The 23236-nt window shown below is 39.0% G+C and overlaps 2 protein-coding genes across 5 annotated transcripts; one reads left to right on the forward strand and one right to left on the reverse strand.

Annotated features, from left to right (window-relative positions):
- Positions 1-2042: 2042 nt before the first annotated feature.
- LOC140307603 (C-signal-like) lies at positions 2043-14749 on the forward strand. 3 transcript variants are annotated; one of them, XM_072386562.1, is made up of 6 exons: positions 2043-2255; positions 3178-3229; positions 7978-8165; positions 11100-11246; positions 11403-11513; positions 13788-14749. In XM_072386562.1, exons 1-6 carry the CDS (start codon positions 2115-2117, stop codon positions 13800-13802), a joined length of 654 nt encoding a protein of 217 aa, XP_072242663.1. In that variant the 5' UTR covers positions 2043-2114; the 3' UTR covers positions 13803-14749. The 3 variants fall into 3 exon arrangements, with proteins under 3 accessions (XP_072242663.1, XP_072242662.1, XP_072242664.1); XM_072386561.1 differs by having other exon boundaries at positions 13735-14748; XM_072386563.1 differs by having other exon boundaries at positions 11403-11531; positions 13735-13824.
- Positions 14750-14856: 107 nt separating this feature from the next.
- gal (galanin/GMAP prepropeptide) lies at positions 14857-22313 on the reverse strand. 2 transcript variants are annotated; one of them, XM_072386564.1, is made up of 7 exons: positions 22025-22313; positions 21811-21891; positions 21334-21388; positions 20879-20950; positions 17903-17989; positions 15978-16049; positions 14857-15181 (listed from the first exon to the last, which is right to left on the reverse strand). In XM_072386564.1, exons 2-7 carry the CDS (start codon positions 21889-21891, stop codon positions 15120-15122), a joined length of 429 nt encoding a protein of 142 aa, XP_072242665.1. In that variant the 5' UTR covers positions 22025-22313; the 3' UTR covers positions 14857-15119. The 2 variants fall into 2 exon arrangements, with proteins under 2 accessions (XP_072242665.1, XP_072242666.1); XM_072386565.1 differs by lacking the exon at positions 20879-20950 and having other exon boundaries at positions 22025-22299.
- Between the last annotated feature and the right edge of the window lie 923 nt (positions 22314-23236).

Consider the following 23236-nt stretch of genomic DNA (forward strand, 5'->3'; position numbering starts at 1 on the left):
TCACTTCAAAATCCAATTTACAATACTTCTCTGTAACAAAAGTATACTCAGGAAAAATTTACATTGCTCCTGCCTCCATTAGAATGACTTTGTACAATGTTGTTTTTAACACACAAACACCCAAGACTCACAAGATTTCAGGAGCAGGTTTGAAACATTGCTGTTCACACAAGCCCCTCACAGTGAGACACATGTCACATGTCACCGCAAAGGACTAAATCTAGAACATTTTGGGACTCCAGTGCACATGTGAAACAGCCTACAGAGTTAGCCTGTACCTAACATTTTGGTTATTTTTACAGTAGAAACTTTGCACGTGACATGAAAAACACTCTGTACAGTGTCAAGTCTTACCCGGTGAGGAGGTGATACTGGCTTGGCTGGAGGTCCATGAGGTAGTCGGGATAAGTCAGCTGACACTGAGTGGGCTGACATGGACAGTGGAACCTGCGGTCAAATACATCAGTACAAGGTAAAAGTCAAGATTGTTCAAACTTGCATTTCTCTGAGCACTTTGTAATTATATGTATAGATCTGTATGTGCATAACTCTGTAGCAAAGAGTTTAAGGTATTTAGTATGGGGGGATTAAAAGAGAACATGATTAAACATTTTCACAGAACTGACCCCAAAAATATCCCAACTGTAGAGTAAACATACCTTAAACTGACAGGGTCAAACATATCTGGTGGGAGAATATGCTGATGGGGAAGTGTTCGTGACAGGCTGACCTCAGAAGAGGGCCCTGTTCTGACAGGAACCCCTGCAGAGGCGTCTGGAGCATTACTGTCTGACCCAGAACAGGCATCTCTGGAAGAAGGCTCACCAGCATCAGAACAACCCTGACTGCAGTGTGTGGTCTTCAGCCATGTCACAGGGCTGTTCATTGTGCCAACAAGGAGGACACCTGTTTCATTAAATCACATTTAAACACACTGATCAACTGCAAAACCTAAACTCAATTCAATTCAATTCAATTATTTGGTAAAAGACTTGAATGCTTTCTCCACTACTGAAAACTGAAATATCACCTTTTCATAATATTGCTGCAAGTTAAAAACTTCATCAACAATCTAACTGATTTCATATTTCTGGTTAGAGTAATATTTTTAAATATTTTTACTAAAAAAAATAATATTAAAAGGTAAAAACAGTAAAAGGTAAGTTAACGTCTTCTAAACCGTCAGCAGTTAGCTTATATATGCTAACGTCTAAGAATGAGCAAGTGTGAAAGCTGGCCTTTTGCCGATAATCAATTTAAATATATAGATTTTAACAAGTAACTGTATGAAGTCATCTTAACTATACGATACCGGATGTTTCTTCCCTTTAACTAATTTTGGACATGAGTAGAAAAAAAGCAAATCTGTCTGTGACGTTCAGTCGCTGGCGCAACACTGCCATGAACTACATAAAAGGTGCTGCATTCAAACTCTAAACAAAGTACGGTAATTACGGTATTCTTCTTAACAAAAAAAAAAGAAAAGAAAAGAAAGATCAAAGCGAATGAGGGGGATTATCGTTTATCCCAGATAATCTGATATCTGACACGTGGGTATTCTGAGTAAACATGATCAACTAAATAATGTTGCGCCATAGGACTTATAATTTAAATGTGATGCTTATTTTTAGACAAATAATAGAATATGCTATGTTTAATTTGGTTGTATTTCTAATTTTGTTCATTGAATGACACTTTACTTAAATGCGATTGATTATTAATCTTACATTAATATATCGACACAGTATTCTTAAACCTACTGCTGCAGCTGTCTAATCACTGTTTTTTTCTCTAATTTCAAATTATTGATAAATGTGGGGTTTCCTGCAGCTGTGATGGTAGCTTAAATTAAACCAATCAGTCGCGTGTACGGTTATTTACAAAACAGTGCAGCTGGGTTTTTTTTTAATATAATGAGTTAGTTAACTAGAGAGAACAAATTAATTTCCCCTGAAGTTGTTTTTCCTTATTTTCATTTTTTTATCCTTCCCAGTTGATGGCGGTAACGTGCCATTACGCCGACCGCTTAAAAATCATGAAGAAGAAGAATGACGTATTTCGTTGGGTAACTAAGGCATGTTATTGAAGATTTTCTGTGGTGGCATAGTTTGAACATGAGTGCGAGTTTGTGTAAATCCGTTCTGATAACTGGCTCAAACAGAGGGATAGGTCTTCAGCTCGTCAAAGAACTGGCCAGAAGCAGCAAGAGACCCGCTACAATCATAGCGACAGCCCGCAACCCGGCGGGTTCCACGGTAATCACCTTCTATACACATGTAGTTATCTGAAAAAAGAATTTAGTCAATTAAACAAACCCTTGTTGTTTTCGTTAATCATTTTGCACTGACAAGCAGTGGTATTCCTAATTTTATTGTACCTGTAAATGTTTTAAAATAATATGACATTATCTATATGTTTTTATATATTTACATGTATGTGTGTGTGTTAGGGTGATCAGCTGTCCCGCTTTGTCATTACTTTTCACACGTCCCGCACATTGAGACGTTGTCCCGCATTGTCATTGACAGTCAGACTCCAGTTTTGAAATGCGTGTTTTATAATCTGGCATTTATCAAATGGCTGTGTGGAGAAAGCAGTGAGGCTGTCATCAGGGGCAGGGTGGACTGTTTGATCATGTCAATCAAACGGGACCGCGGACGCAGGTTAAGGGCGCGCCCAGCAACAAAAAACAATGCAAATCGAGCCAGAACGGCACCGGCATGCAGCACGAGACATGGTGGGAAAGTGAGGACTCGTACAACTAAGGAAAGAAAATGCAACAAAGACTGGGAAACTATCTTAATTGTACTCAGTCAGGTGTGTTAACTTGAGAGGGAAATAGTATGAAAACTCCATGCTGACTATGTTTTCTTACTGAGTGAACTTGGGAAAGTTGCATTTAAATAAGATATTTGTTAAGTTTTTATTTGCAGTCTGTTATGTGCTACTGAATCAACTAGGTGGCAAAGCATAGTAATGTTACAAGCTAAGGGGCAGAATGGAGAGGTTTATTTTTTTACCTACCTCTATGCATTGGTGTCCCACATTGTCCCACACAAACATCGTCTTTGTCCCACATCTGCTGAATTGGAATCTGGTCACCCTAGTGTGTGTATATTGAATATTATTTATCATTCTGTCAATTTGTCTTTCAACTAAATTTTCCTCTTCATGAAGGCTCTGCATGAGGTCTCCAGAACCTACCCAGCTGTTCATATTGTCACATTAGGTGAGTCTACATAAGCTGTTTCCTTATCGTGTGTATAGATAGATAGATTGATATAGTATGTATGTATACATGTACAAACACATACATATATACACTATATTGCCAAAAGTATTCGCTCATCTGCCTTTATACTCATATGAATTTAAGTGACATCCCATTCTTAATCCATTGGATTTAATATGATGTAGGTCCACCCTTTGCAGCTACAACAGCTTCAACTCTTCTGGGAAAGCTTTCCACAAGGTGTGTTTGTGGGTATATTTGACCATTCTTCCCTAACTCTAACCCCCATACAGCAAAATGTAACTGTGCCGGATCAGGGCCGGACCTATGACAGGATTTGGTGCAGATCTACTCAACGGATCCGCACCAGTGTCTTTATTCACAACGACCCAATACCAGCACAGATCTGGATTACTGATCCGGAACAGATTCGGGCCGGTCACGGCCCAGTACAGTTAATGAAGCTATGACGGGTGGTTTGGGTCTGGCACAGATCCGTTATTCATATTTTACATCTGTGCTAAATATGAAATCCACACACTCTTGTTTTTCAAAATAATTTTTTTTTTCTGGCAGAAAAAAAGTCACAGATGTGCAACAAAAGATGCACACATAATCAAACCCACACAGCAAAGAGTATGAGTACAAATGTAAACAAAACACTGGAACAATAGAGCAACACCGAGTACCAAAACACAACACTGCAGTTTACTCTTGTAATGTCGGTAATGACCGCTCTCTCTGGCCACCTCTACAGTCTGAGGCGAGATTAAACCATCTAAAAGTATGCTCGTTAATTTCATTGTCAGTTGCCCTCTCTGTCACATGACTCTTGCACACAGCCCCTTGAGAAGAAACACACACAAAACAAACAAAAAAAGTCAATGTTATGGTCTCAGGAGCATGGATCCAATAATTTTGTCTTCCGACAATTCGTTCCATATCAAAACCGCATGAGTAAAAGAATTGTGTAAAATTATGATACATTTACTTTACAAAAGTCCCCAACAAGTCCAGATGCACTTAAGGATTTTCAGCCTTATGAGGAGCTGTGTGTAATTGATACTAACTTTCAAGTAATCCCTTGGTTGCCATGTTACTGAACTTCTTATTGCCGTTTACTCCTTTACAATTTACCTTCTTGGCAACACTGTCTGAAAATATGTGTGCCAGGATATTCCATGTGAGATGTTTTGTGTCACATCCCCCTATAGAGGCCAGCACAGCCACCTGTGAAAATGAGGGACTGAATTAGCAAGAGGAAAATAACTGCAAAGAAGATTTAGAGATAGGAGAGAGAGGTCAGAGAGTAAAAGATGGAGACCAGCATGAGAAATACTATTTGCTTCTTCTTTATGGCATTTGCAGGGTGCTTGAGCCAGTAGTCGACCTCATCCAATAAACCCAAAGGAAAAGAGATGTCATCAGGCATCTCTCATGTGGGTTCAGGTGCAGCTTTGTTTGATCTTGAAGACAGTAGATTCACCATATTATTAGTTGATTCATTTGATGTTTCATGTTTTCCATAAAGCAGCTACAAAGAGAACATCAAAATGTACAGACTGGTCATGTTAAGAATACTAAACAAAGCCAAACAAAACCAGAAAATTATGCAGAAAACACTGAACGATGTTAAAAGACGGGCTCATTTATTCTGACCACACAACTCAACATTTGAAGTCATTTGGAATCAGACAAAACATTTGAATCCATTTTTGACAGAAGTAGGGTAGGTAATTATAGAGGCAGTTTTTAATACTGTTGAAGTTATGCAAGTTTTCAAATTCTTAATTTGGTGAGAAACCCTGAGAGTGCTGCTAACAAACTATTACATGGTCTCCTGTTGAGACTTTGATAGTCCACTGCTCAGTAATCATTTGGCTGTACCCCCCCAATGGGGGTAAGGCCAACAAAGTGGGGCTTTTTTAAAGTGTTGGACAATTGATCAACAATCTTCTGAGATGTTTGCTCAGACAACCGATGTGAAATCTGCGCAAATGGGTTTTCTAACCATTTAAAATTTTTGAAGGTGGTTCTCATAAGGAAATTCTGCTATGTTATCCAGACAACCCTGCCGTCTTACATCCTGAGCCAGATGTACTAATGAATGCACAGCGTAAACATGTGCATCCTTGCCATATATTCGTTCAAAATGGGTCACAAACATGCAAAGCAATGTCTCAGCATACTGACAGTGCAATGAGGACAGCGTTGGACTGACTAAAATGGCAATGCCACAAAAAAACCCAGCATGAAATTATTATAAATATTTATGTCCAGGAATGAAGGTGGAATGACAGGCCCAATGTACAGTAAAACATCCTAAATTCCGTCGCCTTCCATCTATCAAATTCCCTCAGTGTTCTGGGCTTTCTGGCAAATTCCACAGGAATATTGTTGCATAACCCAGTCAAACAGTCAGACATCCTGTTAACAATTTTAACTGGTAAACAGAATTTGAGAGCACCTCTAAGTCAAATGTTCAACAGCTTTCTAACAACGCCCAAGAAGACTGAATGCATATAATAATTTGGGAACTGAGGCACCATTCCAATACTCAAACCATGGAAAGGGTTAGAGCCACTCTGGTGATGTTCTTCATTCATGTTGTGCAAATGATTCATCGGTCCTCAGTGGGCAAGAGATTAAAGGAAAGGTCATTCTGTAATGGTAAATGGACTTCTAGTCTAACTGACCACTCAAAGCACTTCACTACATGCTGCATTCACCACACAGCACGTCTTAGGATACATAACTACATGCTTTTCTAATCATTCATACAGGCATTCATTCCCCAATGATACACATGGGGTTCAGTGTCTTGCCCAAGGACGCTTCGACATGTAGCCCAGGGAAGCTAGAGTCGAACCACAACCTGAGCTGGACAGCCCACTTTTTCATAAGTCATTTTCATCGGCAGATACTGGGGTTTTGTTCTAATCTTTAGTCTTTTTTTACATCCAATCTGCCTTTCCTCTACACTTTCCTTACTGCCAAACTGGGGTGCAAAGCTTTCCCCTTGCATATCCCTAATTTGTTGAAGTCCTCTCTTCACATCTCTATATGCTCTCCATCTAATGGTAGCAACAGAGGGTACCCTCACATCCATCCCCGGCCGTGTTTATTCTTACAAGCAAGCTGTTAAATTGGCAGAAAAAATTTAAAAACCAATATTTTAACAAAACAAAAACAAAAAGAAGCGGTCTGCAGGAGGTTTTGGTAAAAATCCTCAGGATCAGGTGTACCTAAAAACAGGAAGGTAGATTGTTTGTGTATTCTTATTTCATATTTGCATTATTGGTAACAGTTTTGTAAGGTGGTGTTTATAAAACGTTTTATGCTGAAAATGGCTAACTCCGTTTGTGCTATAATAGCTAATGAGCCTACAGAAGTTGAAATTTCAATAGGTGTGTTTTCACCATTATAGTCTGGTATAGAACTTAGAATATTGTTATAGGACTTTTAAGTGTATCGTGTTACCTTTTCTTTGTTATGAAATAGTGTGCTTCAATGGACACACTTGGGAATTATCGTTGCCTTTCAGGATGCAATAATAATAATAATGGATCGGTTTGCTGTTTTACTTGCTTATGCTGTTTCAGTGCAGACGCACTTCTCCTCGCTGAGCCTGTTTTCGAATTGGTCCATTCAGTTTGTCGTTTTTCACACGTGCCAAGTTACAAATTTTGACTGGTGCGCGACTACGCACCACGCGCCAGGCAGAAATACGGCATTCTGACGTCACGCGCCGTGAGGTAGCAGCAAGTAGCAGCAGATTCTGTGGCTGCAAATCACTGCCTCACTGAGGCTGCAAACTGCAAGAGGGAATGTTCTGACGTATGTCAATTTGTACGTATGCAATGCCAATGATGGAGTGACCTAAAGAGGCGTGATTGGGAGGAACGGCCTCCCGAGTGGGATATCATGGAACATGTCAAACATTGTTCAGTGCTAGCCATGTTAAAGAATAAGGTGGCTCATAAGTTGTCTTTAGTGACTTGGGAAAAATGCCTGATGTCAATGAGCTGTCAACTATTTGTAGATCACTTTCTACTGAAGTAAAAATATTTGTGTGTAAATATATATAATTCAATAATAACGGGGATGTCAAACATGGTTATCAGATGATATTTAGATTGCTGACCTCATTCGATTTATTGGAAAAAACATAAACCACTGTCAGTAGCTTGCATTTATCTTGACTTTGCCCTGAAACTGTTTGTATTCCGCTACAGTTGCATTTTCAGCAAATTGTCAATAGGTGGCACTCTAATTCCGTAGCTCGCAATTTGTTTGGCCAATCAAGTACTGAGAAGTCATTGAGTAGGTAACAACTGAACAGGCTAAAAGGGCCTCTGATGTTTTACACTGGGAGGATTTTTCTCATGTAAAAGGTTGTATTAAAGACATGGTCATACATTTGTTTTAAAGAATTTGTGCTCATTCAACGACAGCATGATGAGAGGCTGAAATACTAACTTTACCATATTTTTTTTTTATTATGCATATTTAATTTTTTTTACAATTTTGCTTTTTTAAAAAAAAGAAAAAAAAGAACAAATGGCAAAAACATAGACTATTGGTTATCAGCCAAACTATTTTTCATACATTTACAACTGATCTCACAGTTGGAATCTAACATTTATAAGGACTATAAGTCACTGACAGACAATATTCTCTAAGTAAATCTTTGAGCAATAATATGATCCTACAATTTATTTTCACATTTCTTGTCATTTTTCCAGATGTATGCAGCGAGCATAGTATCAGCTCAGCCCTGGAAGAGGTCCAGTCCATCGTTGGAAATAACGGACTCAACTGTCTTATTAATAATGCTGCCATTGGATTCTCCACAAGCATAAACAGCGTAACCCCAGAAGTCATGATGAGAACCTTCCAGGTCAACAGTGTTGCACCACTCTTTGTGACAAAGGTACAGAAGGTTGACATTCTGTAGTGGTGACACAGAGATGCAGGCAGTACTGAAGAGATGCTGGCCTTTATAATAAGACAAGGCCATGGATTAAAATGCCTGCATTAAAGCTTGCCTCATTTGATTATGATTATAATCATATATATATATGCTTTGAGATGTCACTTAATAGAAAATGTGCATCAGGCACATCTATTTACTGGTTGAAGCTTTGGTTTTGCTAAGAATCAAAAACTAATATCTGGTCACAGTCAAAAACAGAATTGATTGCAGTGTCCAGTTATGCAGGTGACAAATCCTCAAACTTCACTGATCTACAAACACAATCACAACCAGACACACAATGACTCCAATGCAGCTTGTTTCTCGTTGTTCTTGATACATCCAGGTATCTGTAGTCCGCCATCATTTCCATCTCTTCTCCCTGGATTGAAATGGTGTTGGATTCTTTCCTGGTCCTGTGAAGTGAAAACAGGCGATTTAAATAGAGAGATAGGTTGTCAACCCGTTCTTTAAACTCTGCTGATGTTGGGTGCATCAGTGATGGTCACCAAGCTGAGTCATCTGTTTGTTCAAGGTGATGACAGGACTCTTCAGTTGTACTGGAAGTCTGGTGTACTTGGTGAAGAGAGATATATAGTTTAGTTCCCTGTGGTGCTCCTGTGCTTCTACCCACTCTGTCAGATACACAACCCCTCAGTCTCAGTATGTTTGTCAGGGAATCTGTAATCCAGGGGATTATGAGGGCATCCATCTCTGTTTTATGGAGCTTCTCACTTAGCAAGCTGAATTGTATTGAATTGTCAAGTAGATGATGGCATCTTCAACTTAAAAAAAAAAACAGGATAATTTGCAAACTGTAGTGTGTCGTAACAGTCAATAATAGTATCTCCAGGATTGTGTTTATTTTGGGATGTTTGGACATCTGGACTGTAGTAAAGGGCAGACGGATGAGATTTCTTAGGTACTGGAACAAGGCAGGATATCTTCTGCAGCACTGAAACCTATCCCTGACTCTCTCTAAGGTGGAAGAGGTGCTGCAGAACCTCTCATAGCTGTTCCGTGCGGGACCTGTAGCCTTGTTCCAGTTTAGTCTCACCACCTGCCTCTTTACATGACTACTGGAGAGGGAAGCAGAAAAGGTCTGTGGCATCTTTTACACATTGGTTGTGCCTTTTTAGGATAAAACAGAAAGACAAAAAAAAAAACATCGTCAGTAAACCGTCACTGTTCCAAATTGTGATTCACTTTTGCCAAATAGAGGTGGTTCAGCCCCCCCACTGCGTCCTTGCATGCATTAAGCCGGCATTGCTGAATCATTTGAGTGACAGCTGTACCGTGGACAAATTCAACAATGCCGATCTTGTATCATGGTCTGTTTGAAGGAGCCACATATTTTTTTATTATGTGAATTCATTTCTTTTTCAACCCATCATTAAAGTTCACTTCGTATGAAACATTTTTATGATGCTCTGAGATGCATCTTTAGAGAGCTTCCTGGTGTCGTCAGGTCTTTAAATATCATTCACCCTCACACAGGTGACTCAGTCGGAGTTCATCGAGTCCCGACTTGTGTCCAGTCAGCAACCACCCACTGATCAGCCATCTCGACCCAGAGACACCTGTTGGCCTTCCTTTTTATCACGCCTGTAATGCCCAGCTGATTGAGGCTTTTGCTAAGTGAATATACTGCAAAACCCCCACCACCAACCTCTATGAGCTGTGTGTCCTACAGTTCCTGCATTTTGTCCACCTGTTCCTGGTAGTTGGTGCATTTATTCTCAGTTGATTCTTCCATATGCTCTTCTCAGGGTGTTGTGAGTCCTAGTAGGATCAGTTGTTCTGTCACTTCATAGATGACAGTCATTTCTGGCCAGAGTGATGTTATGTCAGTGTGCTGCAAAAACTCAATTAAGAATTGACATGCAGCTGCCAATCATGGTCTGTAGCAAGGGGGCCCATCCATGTTCTTGGTTTTCTCTCCAACTTTCGCAAAGAATCTTATTTGCTGGGTCATGGTACTTGTTTGAGCGAATGACAGTGGCAACATTCTCTATAACTGACCTAAGCACCTGGTCATGGCACCAGCAGTAGCAGCTTTTTCCAAGGAGCTTTGGGCAGCTGCTGAGGAGGTGTTCAAAGGATCTTCCTACAGAACTGCATGGACAGGAAGCATATCACTCTTACCCCAGACATGTAGATTTGCTGGGCTCGGTAGGTCATAATTGACAGCCTGCATAAAGAACCAAATTTGATGGAAGCTGTCTGTGGCATTATATTTGTGCCTCATTTCTGAGCCAGCAATGTGAAACTGAGCTGAATATAAACAAATATATTGTGCAAGCATACAAATCATATTTTAAGAAAAATTAAATGTAAGCTAACAGAACTTATAGTTGAACAAACAAGAATCTATTCTGTGCTCAACAATTGCTTTTGCATGTTTGTCATGATCAATATGAACATGCAATAAGAACCTCTTTCACTCAGTTTTACTCGCTGTCCTCTCGGAACTCTTCCACCACGCACTGGAAGCCTGCCGCACTCTCACTCAAACTGTGCAAATTATTACAATTGTGCCACAAAGTCAACCAATCAGAAAATTGGGGGGGTGACAAATTCTGATTGGCTGCTTCGGGGTCCAATTAGATTGCAGCATCCCAAAAGCATGAACAAACAACAAGAGCATGGAAGAAGCAGAGCTTTTACGGTCTATGAAAAGGAGGAAAGTCACTCAACACTGGATGGAAACACATCTTCACTTGGTATTTTATTGTAAATATTATTTTTCGACTGATAAATACATAAGTATAATTTTGAGTATACCATGTTTGTTTTTCACTTTTTGAACTTTTTTATTTCTTCTATTTTTTTTAAACTATCATGTGATAATCCTTTCTGACTGTAATTTCATCTTGTTGCTTGTTTTCTCAGGCATTTTTGCCTCTGCTGCAGACTGCTGCAGCTAAGTCGATCGGGATGGGGATCCATAGAGCTGCTGTTATCAATGTCTCTTCCGTCCTTGGTTCCATTGAGTTGAACTGTGGTGACTTCAAGAGTTATGCCTATCGCACCTCCAAGGTCAAAATAGACTCAAAATGATTACAGAATTCAGGTTGAAAAGTTACAAGGGATGGTATGCTTTTTATTGCTATATTTTATTGAAAACAAGAAATTAGGTTAAGTTTTCAATGTTCTTTTTGTTTTTACCATTATTTTTTTGTGTGATTTGAATAGGCAGCACTGAACATGGTGACAAGATGTCTAGCAGCTGATTTGAGATCAGATGGAATCCTCTGTATGTCTCTACACCCTGGCTGGGTAAAGACTGACATGGGAGGCCCTCATGTAAGTATCCAATAAAAGGTGAGAAATTTAAAAACCCAAACTTGAACATATATGTTCTATCAAATGGAGCTTAAAGGTGTCCTGTGTTGCCACATTGTTTGTATTGGAGCACTAAACGTATGGCAATATAAACTATGATGTAGACAAAAAGGCAGAAGAGTTCATTGACAAGTTGAAATCTGAATGAAAAGAAGTTGGAACGCAATATCCAAGTGGTGGGAATAGTGTACAGGAACATCTGTGCTGAGTCAAAGTCAAAATGGGAGACACCTCTAAAAGTAGTGTAGAATGACAGAGCTAAGATCCTGCGGGACTTCCAGATGTAGACTGATAAGCAGGTGATGGCTAACTAACCAGACATTTTAGTGGTCGAGAAACTACAGAAAAAGGCAGTAGTGATAGATGTAGAAATTCCAAGTGACAGCAACTTCAAGAATAACAAACACAAGAAGCTTGAAAAATACCAAGGGCTGAAGGAAAGTTGAAAATATGTGGGTATTAAAGGCAGCAGTGGTATCAGTGGTATTGAATTGAAAGCCTTTGTCATTGTACATTACAGTACAAGTGCAACTCCACAATATGAATAAATAGAAGCAGCAATACACAATAAATACAAATACAACAATTTGAAATGCAGAGCAAAATGTGCAAGAGAGCTGCAGGTGGGAGGGTTTATTATCTGTGTTTGTTTAATAAAGTTATAGCATGTCGATAAAAAGAAGAGAGGCCAGTGACCTGTGTTGTTTTTCCTGAAGTTGATAATGAGCTCTTTTGTTTTTGTAGTGTTGAAGATGAGGTTGTTGACAGAGCACTACTCGGACAGGTTCTGGACTTCCTGCCTGTAGGCAGACTCATCACCACCTGTAATAAGTCCAACCACTCAGTGGGTCTACATGATGAGATTAAGTTGATTATAGCTATAGTTGGGTTATGCTCCTTATCTGAGAGTAATTATCCTTGTATATACGGTGGTGAATGAGTCGAATCACTGGCACAAAGCATGTCATACCCCGGTACGATAGGTGGCGCTGTACCCATTTCAACTATCGCTAATAGAGCCACTTCCTGTTGATGTCTTCACCACCAAGTTATGGAAGTTTTCAATCGCTTCCTTCCTATAATACCTCTGATGAGCAATGAAATAGAGAACTTTACTTTTTCTGCCAGGCGGCTAAGTTTTTATTCCTCGTTGCAAGGAGAAAGACCAGTCCACACCATTCAGCAGCAATGGTATGAAAAAGATACAAACAAAAGGAACCCAGAGCATTTATACCTGAGGAGGGGGCTCTGTTCTTGGGATGTGTAACCACACCTCCAGGGGGGGCAGGATGCAGTCTTGATAATAGACAGGAGGTTAAAAACAATTAGCTTGTCTGGGTGATACAAATGATTAATGTGGATTGGGGAATCTGTTGGTCTTGAGACATAAAATTTACCATCACAGTAACAACAACCACACAATTAGGTACCAACTCGGAGAGCGAAGAGCCTCTGCACTCATTCACACTGCCATTTTCACCTATTAGATTGTATTGAAGGTGCCTGGTAATCGGAGCTCTCTGGGCTGTGACCCCCAAACTGGGAGAGTGGTTCCAGCAGATCTCAGGAACAACATCAGAGATCTCTGTCCAGAAGAGCACAGTTCTAGGAACAGCTAAGACACTGTGTAGAACCCTCAAGTTCCCAGGCCTTTGATAGGGGACCTGAGCTTGAAGGAAGGGTACCGCCCACAAGAAGGGTGACTGTGGAGTTTATGCATGTTTGTGTGCATATATACACATTTGTACATATATATATTTCAGTCTGATCAAGTTCCCCTTATCTACCTTCTTTCTAATAAGGTCTTGTGAGAGAGTCATCTCTCCCTGTGAAACAATTTGATAATTGACATTAAGGGGTCAGATATGCCCAAATTTGCATAATTCTGGGATTGAGCCTGATTAGAAACCAGGGGCCTCATGTACAAAAGTGGCGTACGCTCTTTTTCACGTCAAGGATCAGATGTATCAAGAGCGAAATGACCGGGAAATGTGCGGTGCCTCACGCCAACTTCAGTGGTGGTGGGCAGCCAGTCTCCGCTTCACATCCCCCTTAATATCGGATCACATATTTTCATCTTCTTCTATCCATCATGGCTATACGAATTGTTAAAGCCCTGAACATATGTGTCTTTGTATGTCTTAGAGGAGTGTCTCACAGTGGGCATGTTTTTCTGTTTCAGGCTCACTTGACAGTGAAGGAAAGTGTTTCTGGAATCATATCTGTTCTTTCCAGTCTCACAGAGTGTGACCATGGAGGATTCAAGGACTACCGTGGACAAAACTTGCCATGGTAAAAAGCAATACCTGTGACTGTATTTTGATGCTGGCACAAAGCCATCTGAAAGCTCAGTGGTGCTTGTGGATGGAGAAGCATGGGATGCCAGAAACCTTGCAGCACAAGACTATGAAAAGAAAGTGGAAAAAATAAAAATGAAAATAATAATTTTGTTTAATTCTGCTTCTTTCAAGGAGACAATATTCTTTCTAAGTTAAAAGGTTTTGGAAGCAGGGAATGTGACGGTCATGATTGTCACAACCTCCCTTCTGGTCCAGCTTGTTTGTATCAGCAAAGTTTGTTCGTGACCCATTTCTTTATCTGTATGACAGTAGAGCTTTTGAGTTGAGTTAATCGAACACATTTTAAAAGTAAAATCAGATTAGATTAATTCCAAGAAACAAATCACAAAATGGATCATGGTGCTTGAATGCTGTGGCGGTGATATTGATCAGATTAATTTATGCATTCATGTCTGGATTCTTCCTTTTTTACATCTTTCCTTCCTGCTTCGGCTGCAGTATCTATGTTGCTTGACCTTGATGTTTTGCATGACTGTGCACATATCTAGACTCATAAAACCTGGATTAACTTCCCAAATTGATAACCAGCATTGTCTTAGTTAAATCAGAGCGCAATCCCAACACTACTCATGATCTCTGGACTTCCTATAATTTCACCAGAAGATTTCTTTCCCTCGTATGCAACTTCTAACTTTATTTTTACTGCCTTTTGTTCTTACCAAGGCTGCAGCATTTGTAAAGGTATATAGGGAACTATAGCAGTTTGTTCTGTAATCTGCTTTTAGGTTAAAGCCCTAATTTAGTTGAACTTTCATAAAAATTGTGACCACTGCCTGGCCCTGTGTTGTAGTTTCTGACATTGACTTGATTTCTAGCTAAGGATCTAGTTTCACCTTTTCATCAAACTCTGCTTTAATGCTATTTCTACTTTCCCTGACTGAGCCTGTCATACCGGTGACAACTGGCTGTGATGGAAAGAAATCATTTCAAGTTGTACAGTGTGTCCAGTGCCATTTGTTTATTCACTCCATTCTCTGTAAAGTCATAATGGTATGATAAAAGACAAGATAAGTTCCTATTACTAACATCCATCAGCAGTCATTCACTGACCCTCAGTGGATATAAAGTTTTATTCAAACAAGAACATAAATAATTGATCTTTATATTGGTAGGTTATTAGAGTTTCAACAGAATTACTATAATGTTACATTTAGGGCAATGGGATTCCAAACATTAGAGACATGGTAGAGGGAGAAGCACAGACACATCAGGGATTGGCCAGTTCGTCTGATGTGACGGAGGGAGGCAGGCTGTCCAGGGCGCCCATCTCTGTAACCACACACACAAACGGTGCAGAGCATTACCACAAACAGACAGCATGCATCAATACCATCCAATTATCACACATATGCTAACAAATATAGATATCCTATTAGCCTCGTGTCTTCCTTCAGTGCCTGTCATGGGGATGATTCTTCCACCATATTTCGGCTTATACTGTAATATGTAATAATGATTTTTAAAGTCCCCATTTTCTAAAGCATTTTGATTATCTCTATTCTCTAGGTCTATTGATTTCTGAAATAAGTCATTAATGACCTGTGCATAACTTATGAGTGTAGTCTTTTATGCAAAACTTTCACTTCCTGTGGCAAAGTGCCCATTTCTGTGTTTATGACGTGTTTGTGAACTTTTCTATTTAACACATGGCTTCATAAAGACAACATAAAGCTACGTTGTTCTATTCAATAAACTAGAAAATTTATTTAAGTAGCTGTCACCATTACAACAACTACAAATTTGATGAAGTCCAACATGTTTAATGATTTTCAGTTTTCATTTAGAGTCTATGTTGCAATATGCTTAAATGACAGAGTATGTTCATGTTTTAGAGGTTGAAAAGGGTCCTTAGTCAGATATTTGAAGGTTTGCAACAGTCGATGCAATCAAAGATCAGGTATCTATATTATCCATCTTTGACTAGTGTCTTATTAAGAGTGTGAGTCTACTTTAGCTTTTAAAGCATTTTCATTCTGCAACAAACCTTTCTGCCATGAATGGAGGTTCAGACATCTGACCAGTCTGTATATTTTTGATTTGTTGGAGACAGAAATGAGAAGCATACCTTTAAGTCTGAGGTAAGACAAGAAATCAATGACCGTGTGGATGATGTCCTCATCTGCTATTCTCAGAGCACCTGTTGAAGCACAGCAAAAGTACAGGTTATTATGTAAAATAAATGTGGTGAAATATCTTACGCTTTATCATAATCTTAGCAAATAACATCAGTTACTGATATCATGGTGGATACCAGTTTATATTGATAAAGGTAATAATTCTGAGGAGTCCTTTAAGGTGTTATAGATCTGAATGACAGTTACAAAGGTCAATACAGAACCATCCATCCATTTTCTATACCCGCTTAACCCAACTCAGGGCTGCTGTCTGGACAGGTCACCAGTCCATGACAGGGCCACCCAGAGACTAACGAGACAAACAACCAATCACACTTACTCCTAAGGACAATTTTAGAGACACCAGTTAACCTAACATGCATGTTTTTGGACAGTGAGAGGAAGCCGGAGTACCCAGAGAGAACCCGCGCATACACAAGGAGAAAACAGCTTGGAACCAGGAACGCTCTTGTTATGAGGCGACGGTGCTAACCACCACACCACCGTGCAGCTCAATGCAGAACCGCACAGTGAGATAAAGTAAATAAGCATTCTGTCAAAGTCAACTGAACAAGAAAGAAAAACTGGGATTGAGGGATGAGGAATTCTTAAACTACACATGCTGCAGCTACTGCAGTGGTTGTCAGAATGAGGGTGCAGTATGGGATTTGGGCCATTTTCAACATGTTGCTAAGGTGCTGCAAGAGTCACAATGTCAAAGTGTTGCCATGTAGTTGCTTTGGAACATTGGGAATTTGATACTAGAAAAAAGCATTTCTAAGAGTCGTGGAATGAATGTCTCACAACTAGGTTTTTTATAATAAAACTTTCAGGGAAAAAGATGGGAAGGGGTATAACTCTAAAAGATCAGGTCGGAAAACAGTTGCATAATTCAGGAATAACATGACTCAGGGTAAAATTGCAAAGAAATTGGTTTTCTTTATCCACCAAAATAGTCCTGCATGGGTTCAGAGACACAAATATAAAGCCTTATCCACACATACAAGTTCAAGTTTTACCACGCAAAGAAAAAATATGTATAAACTACCTTTTATGGGTTATATGGATGAACTCAAATAACAAGGGGAACTGTTCTGTAATCTGATTCCTTTCAAATGATGGGTGTCCCAGGCTAAAAAGGAGACACTATCCAGCTTGTTATCGCTGTATAATTCAACAGTGTGAGTGGATTGCATGTTTAACTTGTTGAATGATTTTTGTAGGATTACAACAATAGCATACTGCAATCCAGAGGATTTCTTTCTCAGAGAGAGCCTTGCACATTTCAGCAAGGCGGAGATGGAACAACATTCTGTATTTTCTACAGCAGTGTAACTCCGTAAAGAGTCTGGACTCTAAGCTGCAATCCAAAGCTGTCACCCTTTAAACATTGAGCCCAACGCATTCAAACAGCTGAAGTTCAGCAGCAAACATGCAAGTCAACGCATTCTGTTTGTTTTTACATTTTTAACCGAAAATAAAAGTCATTAAAAAACAGACTGAGCAGAATATTCCTAAAATGACATAAAACATACAAAAGTAATCCCTCTTAATCCATTCTTAAGACACATTAGAATACGTGGTGGTGTGTTTCTCAGAGGAGACGACCCCTTCACTTCCAGGTATACTTCACCTCTCACCCATTACCCCCACCCCAAGTGACCATCAACAGGTACAGCTCAGTAATGGACAGAATTTCCCCACCTTTGGGCCCACTGAGAACAAAGCATCTAACTTTCCACTGATCTGTTCCTTATTTCCAAAGCTCACATTTTACAATAATTTTTTATGTTGCTGAAGTGCTCAATATGTCCCAAACTGTTTACAGATCAGTTTATCTTTCCAAATATTGTTTTTACGTGAAAAATGGACAGACCTGTTCTGAAGTCTTCCTCCTGGCCCATGTCCCTCTTGCCAGCCAGACCCGGCTTGTCTCCTAGTGTTCTGTGTCCATCTATTCCATCTGGACAGTGAGGAGTGATCACAGTCAAACAAACAGTAGCTGGGCCAAATGATTTTCAATGTAGCCTAAAGCTCGGTTCAATTCAAATTCAGCAACTTCCAACACTTGATACAGTTAAGATGTAAATTCATTTTCAAGATTAATTTGCAAGAACATTTTCAGCTACTGAAGTTTTTTTTTCATTTGTCAACATTAAAGATTTGTTCAGTTATTTTTGGCCGAAAATATTTCTTCAATTGCATAAATCTGAATTTAGCCAGCTTGAGGGTACATTTTCTAAACATTCCACTGTTTCAGAGGCATCATGCAAACACACAGACATACACAATGCACACCTGTGCCTAATTCTCAGAAGGACATTGCTTACAGTAAGTTAATTTAGCATGGTATTTAGTTTGTTAAGGCTTTGTTCAATTTCCAAACTTCTACAGACCACCTGCAGGGCTTGGCTCATGAAATTGCAGTACATCAGAGATTTGATCAACAGAAAAAATTGAAACCACACAGTTCAAATAGGATGGACTGCAATTTAAATATACAATGATGTAATGCACTGGAACAATGACACGAAAGAATACATTTATATATACAACAGAAAAGCGTTGTCCATGGTGCTGTACGCATTGACACTGGCTCAGAGTTTGTATTGCAGTGAAATAAAATATTTTTTCATTTAATTTTCAAATAGGACTAACTGAGTTCTAAGTCCTAATTCTATTTACTCCATAACAATTAACAACGTTGCAAAGATCTTTGTTATGTGCTTAATGACTGCTGGTCCTTAATAAAGTGCTTTAGAGCACAGTGGTGCAACCAAAGAAATTATGAAAAACATGTTGACCAGTTATGGCTTTTGGAGAAAAATACCATTTCTATCATACTACTCATTAATATTTCTTACTCAAATGTCTTTGCTTTATCATTACAACATTCAAAGGTGTTATTTAATGTTTCGACATTTAATATCTACCTGAGATTTTTTTTTAAATCTATAGAATTACACAAGCTATCTACTTTTGTCAGACCCATTTTGTCAGTGTTTTCCAGGATTTATGTCTTTATCTTTTAAGTTCACATACAGCACAGCTCTTGACTACACTTGTGGTTATTACCTGTTAGTGAAGAGGAAAATAGGTAAGTGGCTATAATTGTCTGACTCATCTTGGAGCTCTTCATTAGCTAAAGTGATGCTTGAGCTCCCACATCGACCCCGTTTGTGTGCGTGCTGAACTATAAGCTTAAAAATCCTGTAAAAATCAAGACATTTGAATGACCCCAGCATTAAAAATAATGTGTTTTATAGTTGTTGCCTTTGAGTATAAACTTGTGCCTGTGTCTCTATGCGTCATTGGAGATCTGCTCTTTAGTTGATCATGTAGTATACACTGTAATTTAACATGGAGATAAAATATAGAAAGAACATTTTGTTTTATGTTTTCTAGAAAACAGACTTGTTTTTTTAAAACTGTTAATTAGCAATTAACTATATAAAAGACAATGAATGAGGGATAGAGAAAAGGTTCCCATTGTCCAAAATGAATATCTATTAATGACTTTAGAGAACCCTGATTTTTACACCACAAAAGGACATTTGGGCAGTGTGAAAAGTCCTGCGTAAAGATGCTGTGCAGACAGAAACTATTAGTAAAGCAACATGGTTTTAATGTGTTGGCCCTGTAGTAGATTTGAAAGGACACTGAACACAAGTATAGAAGGCTTCCTTAATTATATGTTCAAACAGACTTTTAAGTATTGACATCTAGTTTTACAGTTTATTAAATACTTGTGTATATAATAACATTATCCTGAGGCAGAAGATGCCTATGCAAACCCTTGAGAGTGCTCATAACGTTTGATCTTTTTTTCCACTCTTTCTCAGATTGGAAGATTTCAGCTCCATGTAAAAGAAATTTTACCTGCCAAGTATTTCCTGTCTTAAGTAAAACCTAATGTAACACATGGAAAATGCAATGTTTCAGCCCAGCACGAGGGCTTTAAGGATCTAAATGAATTACTAAATAATGTAAATGCATGTGAAGCATAATTCACCAGGCGTTAAGTTTTTCACCCACCAATGATGAACATGAGCTGGGATTAGATCATCGTGCAGGTTAGTTTTACCCTACTGATGACGTATTGTGGAAGTGTTAATGCCACTATACATAACAATATTTGAGGACTGCTTTAGAATTGCTGAACAGTGTATTTTTACTAGAACTGAACAGTTTGTGTGAAGCCTGATTATCCTGGAACTAACATTTCTGTATTGATAGTGATAATGTTCCTCTAACCTTCCTCAGTGATGATTTGACCTCATGATGTTTCCAAAAACTCGCTTTTTCCATAATAGGACAAGATTAGCTTTGATACACAACACTGTGATAGTGCACACACTGTGATTACAGCCCAGAAGATGGTCAGAATATTAAATGCATAATACTGGAATCAGTGACGTTTGAGAGAACCCCCACTTGGCAAAAAAAGCGTCACCTTGGCTGCCAAGTCACCTTAGTGTTTGCTACTTAAAACTGCTTCTGCTTGCTGACTAACTTCAACTGTTTAGTGTGTATAACTGGCAATGTGTGTGAACTTTGTAATAATATGAGAGATTGAGTAACACAAGGTTTAACTTTTCTTCCCTTTCGGTCGACATTGGACACAGTGTGATAAGATTCAGACTGCTACACCTATCCTTTACCAGCATAAAATATGATTTCCTTTGCTGAAAGCACAAACAGAAATGCAGCGTTACGATGCAGCAGAGCAGACAGCAGTAGGATGACATGTTCTTGGATGAAAAACAGAATCAACTGAAAGGTGGGATGTCTGGACACAGCAATTCCAAGTCTGACACCAAGGCCCTGCAGCAGCCGTATGTTTCTATCTTACATTGAGTGACCAGCTCGTCTCTGCCTCTGGCACTGGGGGAATCCTTTATCTGAATTAGGTGATCAATACGACCTGAAACACAGGATGAGGCAGGGGAACCTTTACCTGGGCTTCACACACACACACACACGCGCACAAACACCCACACACACATAAAGGGTTCAGATCTAGGGTTTGTCTTCTGGAATAACTGGACCCCCACAAACTGATAAGAACACACACACATCTGGATATCTAGTGTTCACCTAACATGTCCCCGAAAGGTAATGAGGCAAGCTCTAAATTACACTAGATTAGGTGACACATTTGAGATGGTGGACAGGGACAAAGAAACAAAGAAACAAAGAAACACAGAAACACGATGAGCTTGATCATCTATTTTGTAAGCCTTGTTACATGAGCAACATTTTACAGCAAAATATAGATGTAGCTGTGTGTGTGCAATTTGTACTTACGAGGACCTAACAGGTAGCCAGCGCTGTTCAGAGTCCAGCCACGCTTCTCCTTTGCCTGCAGGATGCAGAGACACATGGTTGTTGAATCATGTTATTAATTCAATAATCTATCTATCTGTATATAGATAGATATATACATATAGATAGATATATATATCTATATAGATAGATAGATAGACAGAGAGAGAGAGAGAAATATATATAATATTATTCCCTAAAAAACTTTATTTGGCTATTTGTATGTTAGTATATAACCTATTCATTATTATCATCGTAACAAATTCAATAGTTTAACCCTGCATTTAAATTATATTGTTTTATACCATATTTAGGTACTATATAACTTATAATGTTTCTCTATGTGCTATTTGTCACTTTTACATTGTTGAGTTAGTGCTCTGGTCGTAATCGTAATTTTTCACTGACTGGTAAGAAAAGCCGCTGACGCAAAGTTGTGCTGAATGTTTCGCAGCTTACCGCAATGACCAGTCCGATGGTCTCTGAGACTGTTGCGCAAAAGATGAGCGACACGCAGAAAATCCCGAAGCACTTCTGCATCTGAGACAGAACAAAAAACAACATTAGGTTTATCCAGACACATCATGAACATCGTGAGGATATTGAATATTCAGATTAGAGACAGGAGAACTTTCCCGAAATGTGAAAGAAGTCTCCAAACGAACAGATTTACCTTTGATATTACCTTCCAGCCACCTGAAGCACTCTGAAATTGGCAGCAAAAGTTGTCTGGTGTGTGCCTGGTTCGGATGAAATGAGGACTTCGCCCACCTTATATTGCCCGACCCCGCTACTGCCTGCTTCCGTCAGCAGCCCCTCCTGCAGTCAGGATGGGCAGGTCACGAACAGAACGCATAATCAAACTCAATGGGATCACATAATGCCATCATCACATTTTCCTTGTCGCCCTCGGACACCTGGGATTGAATTTGAACAGAAAAACACATCTCCCTTATTTGCCATCCTAATCTGATAAGCGACTGTTAGCAGCTTATTACAGGAGCTTCATGCATCTCTGAGGGTCTAGTTGATCAATCATATCTTCTCATCAATGATCTCAATTGATTTTGTGTTTTCTGGCCTACATGATTATGTTTGCCTTAGTTTTTATGTTCTTCGTTTGTTTCATCTGCCAGCACATACACAGAGACACCTCTATACAAGTACAAGTCCATTTACCATTTACCATTTACCTCTGATTACTTTGAGGCTAATCTTTGTAGAAATATGATGCTGAGAATGTTAACAAATCAAATACCGGTAACAAGTTTGAGGGTTTGACATACGAGATATTTTTAGTTTGTCTCTGTCTGTTTGTCTTAGTCATTCATGCATTCATTAATCCATTCTTTCCTGATTTGAGTGTTATATTCTTCAACAGGTGGGGGTCTGTCACAAAGTCGTGATACTCCAAAAAAACGCAGAGACCTTCTGTGATCTTCACAAACCATTCATATTGTAATTGTATAAGTAAAGCATACAACAACAGCTTTGTCCTCCAATAAGACAAAGAAAAAACAGACTAAAATGAACACAACTGGTTTACCTTACATAGTAGACAAAAATGGTGAGGAACAAGTTGATGAAGCCAACAACACATTCGAAGGTAATGTGGCCTTGAGCCTCATGATGAAAACATATCAATTATAATAACATTCTGTAATTTTGGTCCTGGGTTTCATCTCTTAAGAAAAAGAAGCAAACAAATAAACATCTTTACACACAATTACCAAGCACTATGAGTAAGATACAGTGCTTCATTAAATCAGACGTAAGGCCTAGTAGGCACAATTGACTGTTTATTGAAGAGCATGTTGCTTTAATTGTGCAGAGATGTTTTTTTCTCCTTTCAAATTTGTATATATACAAAAACATACCCACACAA

This window comes from Leuresthes tenuis, unplaced genomic scaffold (genome assembly GCF_036924035.1).
Source record: "Leuresthes tenuis unplaced genomic scaffold, fLeuTen1.0.hap1 SCAF_5, whole genome shotgun sequence".
Lineage (NCBI taxonomy): Eukaryota > Metazoa > Chordata > Actinopteri > Atheriniformes > Atherinopsidae > Leuresthes > Leuresthes tenuis.